The sequence below is a fragment of the Coffea eugenioides genome, chromosome 3 (assembly GCF_003713205.1).
Source record: "Coffea eugenioides isolate CCC68of chromosome 3, Ceug_1.0, whole genome shotgun sequence".
Lineage (NCBI taxonomy): Eukaryota > Viridiplantae > Streptophyta > Magnoliopsida > Gentianales > Rubiaceae > Coffea > Coffea eugenioides.
The window spans coordinates 7,602,969-7,616,353 of NC_040037.1; the positions used below are offsets into that span (position 1 = coordinate 7,602,969).

General features: G+C 35.4%; 2 protein-coding genes across 2 annotated transcripts; both read right to left on the reverse strand.

Annotated features, from left to right (window-relative positions):
* Positions 1-333: 333 nt before the first annotated feature.
* On the reverse strand, positions 334-1,149 carry LOC113765915. The gene is made up of 3 exons (XM_027310153.1): positions 747-1,149; positions 546-652; positions 334-345 (listed from the first exon to the last, which is right to left on the reverse strand). Exons 1-3 carry the CDS (start codon positions 1,147-1,149, stop codon positions 334-336), a joined length of 522 nt encoding a protein of 173 aa, XP_027165954.1.
* A 27-nt stretch (positions 1,150-1,176) lies between these two features.
* Positions 1,177-2,523, reverse strand: LOC113765916. Its single transcript, XM_027310154.1, has one exon. The coding sequence runs from the start codon at positions 2,521-2,523 to the stop codon at positions 1,177-1,179; it is 1,347 nt and encodes a 448-aa protein (XP_027165955.1).
* Between the last annotated feature and the right edge of the window lie 10,862 nt (positions 2,524-13,385).

The window sequence follows — 13,385 nt, forward strand, 5'->3', positions numbered from 1 at the left end:
TCTCCAATTTCATAACTTTCGAAGTCGATATCATCAACATCATCCTCATCATCAAGTTGCACAATATTTGTGTCTTTCTTATCTACAAATCATTTAAATACTCATAAATAAAAATATTCAAAAATAGACACAAATTAAAAAGAAACTTAAATAAAGTTAGCAAATATAAACTTACGTGATTGAGAGGCTTCATTCTCGCTAGTTTTGGGAAATTCTTCTTCAATCATTTCTTCTAACTCATCATAATCAAGCTCTCCTTCTTGTTCCTCATCAATTACCCAAAATTCAACTTTATCAATAGTTTCATAATCCACCGGATCATAAGACCTCTTTTTATATGAAAGCCTACAATGAAAAAAAGAGCAAAAAAAATAAAAGAAGTAAGTAATTTTAAAAAAGTAATAAATTTACAAAAGAAAGTAAGCATGTATAATAGTAATTCCATACCTATTCTTCAAACGTAAATTATAATGAATATAAACAAGATCATTCAACCTTTGATGCTCAAGTCTATTTCTCTTTTTGGTATGGATGCATTCAAATACACTCCAATTGCGTTCACATCCCGAAGAAGAAGATGTTTGGCTCAAGAGTTTAATTGCCAACTTTTGTAAATGTGGAGCATCATTACCAAACAACTTCCACCACTCATCTATATTAGTAAGACATAATTAGTACTCTTTTTTAAAAAAAAACCAACAAAAGTAATTCTTAACATAATCAATGTGAAATTAGAGTAGGCATACCTGGACGGGCAGTTTTGTGAGTATTTTGAGCAAATTCAAATCCAAAACTTTGATCCTTTGACCTAAACATTGATATTTCATCCATCATATATTGAAGTCCATCCATTTTTAGCTTTTGCATGACTTCTAAAACACTTTTCATAATCTCAGGCATGTGACAAGGGCTATCCTTATCATATTGAAAGGCCGGATTCAACCAAAAGGCAGCTGCATGAAGATCTTTTTTCAACATATTATCCCACCTCCTATCAATTATATCAATGTATGGACCATAGAACTTTTTCTTGTTCTTAAACAGCTCTTTAATGCCATTAACAACTCTCCACATGCCTTCATATACATAACTCAATGATGGTTTTTCATCAGAATCACAAATGCGCAACAAGCGCATAATTGGACCCATAATTCTCACAATAATCAAACAATTATTTCAAAACTTCCCATTAACAACAATTTGTTTGACTTCTTTACCTTTTTCATTTTTCAACTCTCTCTTGTATGCACTAGAAGTCACTAAAGCCTCCAAATGCTGTTTCAAATCATGAAGATTCTTCAAAGCAATAAAATTAGTACCAAATCGTGTTTCCGCAGGACGAAGAATCTCTCTCCAACCAGGCCTTTTTCTTAACCAACTAAGAATCCACTTTCGATTATGAACATACACAGTGACTCTAGAAGCAAGAGTAATTACATCTTTCACATGAGTCATTTCTCCAATATCTTTCATAATTAAATTCAAACAATGTGCTGCACAAGGAGACCAACTAATTGTAGGATATTTTTCAGAAAGTAATCGACCGGCAGCTTTATAATTACTTGCATTATCTGTGATCATGTGAACAACATTACTAGATCCAACAATCTCAACAATTTCTGAAAACAGATTACACAAATATTCAGCATTAGACTCAAAATCTGAAGCATCAACAGATTTGATAAATGAGATCCCACTAGGACAATAGACCAAAAAATTGATCAAACTTCTTTGCCTATTATCCTTCCAGCCATCACCCATAATTGTGCAACCAGTTTCAGCCCATTTACTACGTAGATTGTCAACAATTAATTCAACTTGCTTCTTTGCATCTTTCAACAAAATTACCCTTAAAGCATGATAACTAGGTCCTTGATAACCATGACCCATACTTGTTATTTTTTCAATTGCTTGTTGGTAATAGGGAGAATTACAAGCATTCATTGGAATACATGCATCATAAAACCACAAAGCTATAGCCATGTCAGTATCATGCCATCTCTCTTTACTTTGCATACAAGACTTGATACTCGGTTGAGAGCGATCAAGAGATTTACCTATCATATAAGATTCAATGCCATGTGCCTTTCTTTTTCCCTTATTCCCACTAGTTTGAGTTGCCTTTGTTTTTGGATGAGGAATTTCTTGAATATCATCACCTTCAAATCCCGCTACACTTCGGCCTAATGGATTTCCAATTTCAAATATCCCTTTTTTCTCTTTTGCTTTTTTAACATTTTCGTTCAATGAATCTTCCATTGTCTGCTGAATATCATTTGGCACATTTTTGCATGGAGCCACATTACCCTTCACTTTTGCAAGATGATGCTTCACTCGATTAATACCTCCCCCTCTAAAAATACTGTTGCACCATTGACATATCAAAATTCTTCTACCTTGTGAATCTTGTCCTTCTATAGCATATCTCCAAGCTATATCAGTTTTTTGCCTAACATTTTCAGAACTTGACTTTGATGCCGATCCTTCATTTGTTGGTGTGGACTGTGAATCAGTACCTTCCATTGTCCTACATTAGAAAGAACATTGAAAATATTAAATAATTTAAAAAATCTCCTATAAATGAAAATCTACAGCAATTATGCACAGCCATATATGCACAGACATTAGCTATCATTAGCCATATATGCACAGCCATTGAGTACGAGAAAAGAATATCAAAGCTAAAAGTATGTTGAAATTGAAGTCCGCAGGAACTATATGGTTTTTCAAAGGCTTGTTGGCAATGACATTAAGCGTATATGAAAAGTGTAAAACTCCAGCAGTTGTTTCAACGGGAAAAAGAAGGAACCAGGGTAGTGGAAGAAGGCTTTCACAGGTCTTGAACAGAGACTTAATTTAATTTAAGAGAGATAACAACTTCAAGTCCCATTTCACTATCATTGCTCAATTACTAAAAGAAGAAGAGTAGGAATAAAAATTTTTTTGATTGCTAAATCATTTAGGAATTGCGCCTGTCTTGTTTATAAAACCAGTGGAGTCTTGTTACTAAACCAGTGGAATTGCGCCTGTCTTGATTCCAAAAATTATCCTTTTTATCTTTATGCCAAGCCCTTGTGATCATTATCAAACTTACAAAGCAAATGATGGTACCAGAATTACAACTTCATTTACAGACGCTTCTTGAGCAACAACCATTACAGTGCCCAAGAAACAAAATTTGGCAAATAGTGAATTTCCTTCAAGTTTGGCAATTAGTGCTGCTACCTGTTTAATATCCAGAGCCATAAGAAAATGCGAGAGTTATAAACCTTATTCGGTTATTCCTATAAGCTAAGACAGGGTTCAGATTCATAAGCCAGTAATGTAAAATCTCTAATTCCTATAAGCTAAGACAGGGCCCAGCATAATGAATCAAAAAATTCCAGTCACATATCAACTTTAGCATAACAAATAAGCAATAATAGCCTTCAGATTGTAAAAATTACCAAATTTAGGCTTTAGCTTCAGTTCACCCGCTTGCTAACTACTTGCTTCTCTTGAAATCTGAATGAACTGGTGGTGTTGCGGCGGTGGAGGCTAGAGATTGAAGGTTGTGGTTATCGGCGATGGATCTCAAGAGCGGCGGTGGTGGCTGAACGGCTGTGGTTATCGGCTGAAGAAGAAACAGAAACTCACGAAAGCTTTTGTCAATTTTGCTCTATTTTTTCAGTCAATTTTTAGCGTTTTTAGTTGGTCAATTTGTCAAAGTCTGACCCAAAAAAAGGCCGAAAATGGAAAAAAATAAAAAAACCGGAATTAATCAAAAATTCCGGTTCGGAGGTCCAACCCGAGTTATGACCGGGTTTGACCGGTTTTTTAACAGCCGAGTTTTTTAGCTAGCTCGGACCGGATGCCTGGCCGGTTCCCGGTCCGAGCCTGAAAATACAGCATGTAAGTAGAAGAAAGGCCATGATCGTGTGATTCATCGATTATTATTATTATTATTATTTTTTATCTGAAACGATAGATCCTATATTTATTCTATTCTATACTATCATGTGATTTATGGATTAGCCAGGTTCGGAATTTCACATTAGAGTTATGGTGGGGTTTTGATTTTTGAAGGGGTTTTGACTTTTCACTCTTGATGAGGTTTTGAAGAAACTGAAAACAAACGGGAGCGCGTTTTAGATTGGAGTTAAATGGCAGAAGGCAACTCTTTATTATCGCTTCAACAAATTCAACTTCGTCATCGTCCAAGAGGGCGCGCTCATTTGCTTCCTCATCAAGACCCGGTAAAGATCTTGTCACCCTTCTCTTCACAAACAAGACAAAGGGGAGATAAGTGAGATATTACATCCCAAGCAATTAAAGAACAAGATTATGAAACATTATTGCATTTCGTAAATGTTCTGGCCAACATACAAACAAAAAGAAAAATATAGGAAATGCCAAGTGGAGGATCGTAATAGAGTAGATAACAATGAAATTAAAAACTTAAAGTTCTTTGTGCATAGAAAATCTTCAAGTAAATATTTCCACGCGATGTAGAAAAAGGTTGATTTTCAATAAGATTAAGAGGAGTTAGGAGTACCGGCTCCATTTGTAACCAGTGAAAGTTCCCTGCTACATCAAAAAAGAATATCAATAACAACAACGACAACGACGACAAGAAACAGAAGTTAATGATAACAGTAGTGATGGTAACCGATGCCAAGTCAAGTCAAACAAACACCATGATTACTTATTCGACCGTCGAAGCCCTGTTTCTTCTTCTTGGGTCCACTATTAAAAATCTTGGGAATGTTGCATAGGTGAAGGAGGAAGGGGGAGAGACTCCGGAGATAAACCACAGTCGAAGTCACCTGCTTACCGGCTGCTAATTAGGATTATCAGATAGGCCCGGACTGCGCCGACTCTGGGCTGGCTGGCCTGAAAATTTTGGAGCTGAACCTACATTTTTCTTTTTAGCCAAACAGAGACATAGGGTTCGGAACTAAATACGAGTCCAATTTAATTGTAATTGGTCCAGTTTGAGCTTCATTGGGCTGATTCAATAAAAGCCAAGAAAAAATAATTATTTAGGTAAATATATTTTATGTGTTTAATACATTATCTAATTTTTAATTTGTATAATTTGATAATGATATATAATATTATCTCTCCTATATATAAGCCTGAGGAAGGGGCTTAGAGTAGGGGTGGGCAAAAAATCCATCGATCCGAAAATCCGATAAATCCGATCTGATCCAATTTGAAAAATAAGATATCTTATCCGATTTTTTTTAGCGGGGCAAATAAGGATCGAGTACCTGCAAAAAATAGATATAGATACGGATTAGAAAAATAAAAACCCACGGATTATATAAATATTAAAAAATTAGGGGGCATTTTATAATTTTTAATCCTGAGTGTAAGTGAAGTAGCTCATAGCCTCACATTTTAATCCCATATGATTTGTCTCTCCTCATCTTGTCTGAAGAAAGTGAAGATTTTCGGTAAAGCTTGAACCAAACGAAGAAAAATTTGTGAAGCTCTTTCGTAAAAATTTTTCATCCCTTTCATCATTTTCATTTTTATCCAACCTTCATCAATCTTTCCTGCAAATTTTCCATCAATTCAATCAAAGATTTGTGTTTGGAGCTCCAATTTTCTGTTAGCCAGGTAATTAAAAATGAATAAATTTTATTTACACTGACAGTGCATACACTATCACCGTTGGATCCATAACACATGTGCAAAAATTAAATTTCAAATTCAAATTTTGCATAGTTATCATTCATCCAACCCTGACAGTGCACTGTCAGTGTAACAAAAATTAATCCATTCAAAATTTGTGTCTTTCATTTATTTAATTATTTGATTTATTTTACTGCAATTATATCTCTTAAATTTGTCACTTTTTTTTAGTGCAAGAAATTTATTTTTCTTTTTCATCAACTTTAAAGCCATAAGGTCTATTCCAAAGATGTAAGGAAGTTGGGGAAGATTTTTCAAGCTTATTTTGGTTATATTTTCTCCAAAAATAATTAGTTTTGTTCAATTCTTTTTCGGACTTGATGCCACAATCTACTTATTTGAGATGTAGCCTTGTACCATAACATCCTTAAGGAAGTTAGGGAAGTTGCTGAATACTTATTATCTTTTTGTTTGCTGTGTTATAGAAGGATGAAATATGTGGGATTGGTGATGTATTCAAAATTATCATGAAACTTCATTTTGTCTATTAGATATTATAATTCTAATATGTACTAATAACATCCTTAAGGAAGTTAGGGAAGTTGCTGATACTTATTATTCTTGTGTTTGTTGTGGTATAGAAGGATGAAATATGTGGGATTGGTGATATATTCAAAATTATCATGAAATTTCATTTTGTCTATTAGATAATATAACTCTAATATGTATTAAATTTATGAGATTGGTTTGATTGTTAAATGAAATGTGTGAGAATGGTGATGTATGGATTTTGATTACATTGTCTTTACCAATATTAATTGGAAAGTAAGTTTTTTCTTATACTGGAAAATAGGTTGATATTAATTGGAAAGCAATTTTTTTTATTGGAAAATAAGTTTTTTTTTTTAAGGACGGGTACCCTGTGACCTGCCCCTTTTTTCAGGTACCTAGAGGTATTAGGAGGAGATGAGATCGCAAAATGGCTAATTCGATATATTAGGGTCGGATCAACCAAATTACGTTAGGAGCGGATATCTGAACCATGTCCACTCTTAGTTTGGGGTTAACACTTTATAAACTTCCTTTTTTGTCCTTATAAAATCTATTTTTACTTTAATTACCTATAACTACTCATGACTATTTTGTTTTTAACTATTTAAGTGTACGTTTTCAACATAACTACCTCTAAATATTATAACAATAAATATAAAATTATTTTAAGAAAAATATTTGAAAGATTAAAGTTTGCTTTAGTAAAAGAAATTTTATTTAAAATATATGACCGTAAATGTTATGTATTTTTTTATTACACACATTGGACGTGCATTGAGCACTAATTTACATAATTGTCCATTAATTATATCGAGAGAGCACGAAGTAAGCCCGAAACCTCCAATCAATCAGTGAGTGTGGGTCTCATAGTCTGAACTCGAACCCCAATATTTTAAAAACTCAAACACTCTATCTTTTTTTTTTGTTCTGAACTTGGGTTTGCTCTTTTTCAAAAAAAAAAAAAAAACTTGGGTTTGCTCATAAAATCCAATTAATACTCCTATTATTGGGCACTTGAGGACATAAGCCCTATTGATGTTGGTAGGGATTGGCGTTAAAATACGTTTTCTACTTCCTATTAGTTTGTTTTGTCATATAATAAAAGTACAACTGTAGACAATGGAATTTTAATCAATTCTTAAAATTACCATTGGTCTATAATTTATTTTTGTGACTTATTTCTATCCAATCAGATATTGCCACATGTCATGTACGCTTAGAAAGATGGGTCACTAAATATCCAATTATATTTTGCCACATGTCAAGTTGAGGTTTTCCAATCAATTGAAATCACTGGAATGTCTCCACCAACCAGATCGTATCATATCACATGTCTATTGGATAGATATCTAAATATTTATTTCTTATTAAAGAGGTAATATTTGGAGTCGTTTAATCCATATATACTTCTTATATATTGCAATAGCTCGTCCAATCAAATGGCGCCACGTCACGTGTCCCTACAAGTTCGACCAATCAAGGAATTACTTATTGGTATTATTTCTTTATTAGTAAATATAAAATAAAGAGATAATATTTAACTGATACAATCCTAATATGACTGCACGTCTTGCAAGACAAGTAGAGTGGTATACATGGTTTCAACCTTTATCTCATACAACAACTATAAATAGGGGTCTCTCTACCAAGTTGACACACACACAGAGACACATTCAGAGACATCTCATACGCTCAAGTATTGAAATTTCAAACTACAAAGGTCTGCGTCTTCAAACTCTTCAAACTTTTCATATATCAAGACTTGAGTTTTCAAATATTTTCAAATTATTCAAATCTTCCATATCAAGATTTGAAGGAGTCGGTGGTTGATCCAAGAGCGAGCTGTGAAGCTCTTGGATTGGCGTTTGAGGAGAAGAATCGAAGGAAACTCTCTAGAAGTTCGAGAAACTCCCAAAGATTGCACTCATAATTATCCTAAATTTATATATTATATATTTGTCGTGTATATTTCTCATTTTTGTAGACTTGAAATTTTATCGCGTACAAATTTTTGGCACGCCCAGTGGGACCATCTCTGCCTTCCATCTCTTCTCTTCGAATATTCTACTACATACATCACCAATGGCACCAAAGAGCAACAAAATCATGATTGCACGTTCCAAAACTACTGATGCTAAGTCTGTTCAGGAAGTTGCACATATTGCCACCAATACTTGCACTATGGATCCTGTGACAAGGAGTATGACGAGAGCCTCTACCCAAAGTAGCATGAAAATTTCATCGGCGTGAACTCTCGTCTTTGGTTCAACATCACCAATGAACTATTCTTCCACGGTGGGGATCGAAGACTTTCCTGCCTCGATTGAGAAGGCTCTTGCCATGCTCGAACTTGTATCCGAATCCAAATTTTCTGAGCATGATGATGATTCATCAAGCACCGGATCAGTCTCTTCCCATAAAACTCTTCAATCAAAATTTTTTTATTAAAGATCCCCCTGTCTCTTCTGCTGCAATGCCTGCTATGATGACAAATACTTTAAGTCTCGAAAAATAAGTTTCGAACATGTCCAAGATGATGGAAACTATGATGAAACACATCAAGGATCAAGATGCAATTATTGCTCAACTGCTCACTCAAAAAGATCACGCTCTTGAAGGAAACCATGCAAACCCTAAGGAGCACCAAGAGCGTGAAATTCCCTCATCTAAAGGCAAGGATAAGGTGAAGAAAGTATATGTGACCGGTGATGGGACTATCCCCGTGGAACAACAGAAGGAACTTGTTGAAAGCGTGATCAAAGATAAAAAAGAGGGTGGTTCAAAGTCAAGCTTTACCTACTGTAAGCCTTATACTGCTAGAACTGACAATCTAGCAATGCCTGCTGGATATGAACCGCGTAAGTTTCAATAGTTCGATGAAAAAGGCAGTCCAAAATAACATGTGGCCCATTTCATCGAGACCTGCAATAATGCTGGAACCTATGGTGACCTGCTAGTTAAACAGTTTGTTCGGTCCTTGAAGGGCAACGCATTTGATTGGTACACTGATCTCACGTTGAGGTCCATCGACAGTTAGGAACAGTTGGAGCAAGAGTTCTTGAATCCCTTCTACAACACTAGAAGATCCGTCAGTATGCTGGAGTTGACTAACACTCGTCAATGAAAGGATGAACCTGTGGTCAACTACATTGATAGGTGGAGAAGTCTGAGTCTCAACTGTAAGGATAGACTGTCTGAACCCTCTGCCATAGAAATATGCATCCGAGTAATGCATTGGATTTTAAGTTATATTCTACAGGGTATACGTCCAAACACATTTGAAGAATTAGCTACTCGTGCTCATGATATGGAGTTAAGCATCATAGCCAATGCAATTGATGGGTTTCCTACTCAAGTTCCGCGAGTGCAGTCGCCTCGTCAAAGCAATGAAAGACAAGAAAACAAAAAGGGGGCAAACTTCCTTCAAAACTCAGTAATAAGGAGTCCATGGCAATAAACACAGCCTCCATGAAAATTGCTACCAAAGTGAGTCGAAAGATCACTGAGAAGTTGAATTCCTCTCAAAATAAGTCAGTAAAAAGACCTACTTTAAAAGAGATGTAAGAAAAGAACTACCCTTTCCTTGAGTCTGACTTACAAGAGATGTTTGATGATCTTTTCAAGGAGAAGTTTCTTGAACTTCCAGACATGAAGCGCCTAGAGGAAGCCGGTCAAGTCAATGATCCAAATAATTGCTGTTATCACCACTTGATTGGCCACCCTCTTACTAAATGCTTTATCTTTAAAGACAAAATTATGAAATTCGCCCGTCAAGGAAAAATTCTTCTCGAGGAGGATAAAGTTTCGGCAAATCAAACAACAATAATGTTTGGATCTGTGTGCTGTCCGATAGAAGTTCTACCCACATCAAACAGTGCTCTGTCTGTACAAAGGGAGTTTAAAAGATCGTCAAGTGAAAATGTTATAAAAGGTGATAATGAAGGATGGACCTAAGTCACTCGAAAAAGGACCTGCAAGTCAAAGATAAAGAAGTACATCTTTCCAAAAAATAATCGTTCGACAAAGGTTAAAGTGACAATGAAACAATGAACTGCAACAAAGAAACAAAAAGGAGTGGCCACAACACCAATTCTTTCAGATTTTCAACTCCTTCAAGAGGTTCAACAGCCCATGACACTAAGAGAATTTATACCTAAGGGGTATTTAAGTGACGATACTGGTAATTTCACTTCTTGTAATGTCGTCAAAATTGAAAATTCTCAAGTCACACAAATTGATACTGAATTTGAAAAAAAACTCAAAATCGATGATAAATCACTAGTGAATTGTGCAACGATTATCATTTTTTATGATGACGATTTAACTGTTGAGTTCAAAATGCATAATCGACCTTCGTTTGTTAGTGCATATGTTCGAGAACAGAAGATGAATCGAATACTCATTGATGGGGGAACTGCTGTTGATATCATGTCTGTACGTGCTATGAAAGAACTAGAAATTTCATGCAATGAACTCTTCCAGATCCGTCTCATGATTCAAGGATTTAACCAAGGGGGACAAAGATCAATTGGCTTCATAAGACTTGAACTGCTCATTGGTGAGTTATTTTCAAGTGCGTTATTTCACATCATTGAAACCAAAACCTCCTATAACATGCTCTTGGGAAGACTCTGGATTCATGAAAATGAAATTATACTGTCTACTTTGCATCATTGTTTCAAATATTATTGAGACGGTATAGTGAAGAAAGTTACTGCCGATGATAAATTTTTAACGAAGGCCGATACTCACTTTACCGACACCAAATTTTATCTTCAAAAAGAAGCAAAAAGAAAAGAGTCAGCAAGGGAAGAATGTCAAGATCCCAAAGTACCCATTTTGCATTATATTTCAAGATCAAAGAGAGAAGAAGGTCGGTCTTTTTTATCAGAAATGACACATTGAATGTTCCGCTCACCAAAATAGAGTTTGTTAAAAGTGAAAAAGAGAGCTTGCAAGGGTTTGTTCGTCCCAAAGAAGAACCGGTAGTGAAACGTTACTCATTACCAACTAATCGGACTCAAGAAGGTTTTGATCTAAATGCATATAGATTTCTTACTAAGACAGGTTATAACTCAAATAAGAAAAATACATTGGGCAAACTCCCTCCTGTAGTGATTGGCGAGAAGACTCATGAACTAACACTTACGCAGAAAATATTAAAAGAAAGAGGTTATAATGTCGAAAATTCATCGATAGGTCTTGGTTATCAACCACTTTCTCCTGTTTGTATAATGATCAAAATGACAAGTTGTAACTATGTGAACGAAGAAATGAAGGTCACAAACCGAAAGAGATCCGTTTTCGATAAATTGAAAAATAAGTCAAAGCACACTTTTGTATTTGATAGACTGGGCCAGCAATTGAAAAATCTGAAACGGCCGGTCCATGAGAGATTAGGCAGCAAAAAACAAGAGTATCAAATTGTCAAAAAAGAAATCTTACTCCAATAAAGAAGAATGGTCGGAGAAAATGAGTTTCTAATTTTTTTATGCATTATGGAAACTTTGTTAACGTAAAGATCGAAACCATCTTGGAAGAACAGGGTCAAGAAAGTATTGTTTCTTGTCATCATATTACGATCAGTGATCTTGAAAAAGAAGAAGAAAATGCGGATGACATTTCCGCTGAATTTGAACAAGGATTAAAAAATACAGTCGATATGTTAAAAGAAATTAATCTTGGCACAAGTGACCACCCTTGCCCAATTTACATAAATTCTTGTATGACTCCTGAAGAAGAGAAAGAGTATGTTGATTTGCTACTCGAATTCAAGGATGTCTTTGCCTGAAATTACTCAGAAATGTCTGGTTTAGATCCAAGGGTCGCTGTTCATAATTTGTCTGTCAAGCGAGGAACAAAATCTGTCAAGCAAATTCAGAAACGCTTTCAACTCGAATTGATCCCTTTGATAGAAAATGAGGTAAATAGATTGATTAAAACTAGATTCATACGAGAAGTGAAATATCCAACATGAATTTCAAATATCGTCCCTGTAAGGAAGAAAAATGGACAAATCCAAATTTGTGTTGATTTCCGAGATATAAATGAAACTTGCCCTAAAGACGATTTTTCGCTCCCCATCACTGAATTAACAGTAGATGTTACAATAGGACATGAAGCATTATCCTTTCTCAACGGATCGTCTGGCTACAATCAAATACGCATGGTAGCTGAAAACGAGAAGCTCACTGCCTTCCACACTCCCAAGAGAATTTATTGCTATAAAGTGATGCCGTTTGACTTGAAAAATACAGGAGCGATATATCAAAGAACAATGCAAAGAATTTTTGATGATATGCTCCATAGAAATGTGGAGTACTACGTTGACGATCTTGTGGTAAAATAAAAAAAGAGAGAAGATCATATTCAAGACCTTCGAAGAGTTTTTCAACGCCTTCGAAGATACCAACTGAAAATGAATCCTTTGAAGTACGTATTTGGGGTCTCTTTTGACAAGTTTCTTGGTTTCATCGTTCATCAACGGGGAATAGAGGTCGATCGATCTAAAATTGATGCCATTGTAAACATGCATGAACCACGAAACATCCATGAATTGAAGAGCCTTCAAGAAAAATTGGCTTACATCCGGAGGTTTATCTCTAATTTGACTGGATAATGCTAACCTTTCAGCCGAGTGGGATGAAACGTGTAGAAATGCTTTTATAAGCATTAAAACATACCTTATGAATCTCCCTGTGTTAGCTGCACCAATTCCAGAAAAATTATTGATTCTCTATATTTTCGCCTAAGAGCGGTCGGTTGGAGTCTTACTTGATCAAGAAAATGATGAAGTAAGGAGAATGCATTGTATTACTTGAGTCGGATGATGACATCTAATGAATTGAATTACACATCCATCGAGAAGTTGTATTTAGCACTTATATTTGTCATTTAGAAGTTGAAACACTATTTTTAGGCATATACTATCTGACTCATATCCAAGTCCAATCCCATTAAATATGTCATGGCAAAACCTATACTGTCCGATCGACTTGCGAGATGGTACCTTCAGTTTCAATAATACGAAATTATTTATGTACCTGCGAAGGCTATCAAAGGACAAGTATTGGCAGACTTTCTAGCCCATCATCCATGCCTGCCGAGTGGGAGTTGATTGATGATCTCCCCGATGAAAAAGTATTTGTGATCGAATCTCCGTGGTCGATGTATTTCGATGAATCTGCTCACCGTGATAGAGCTGGTGCGGGAGT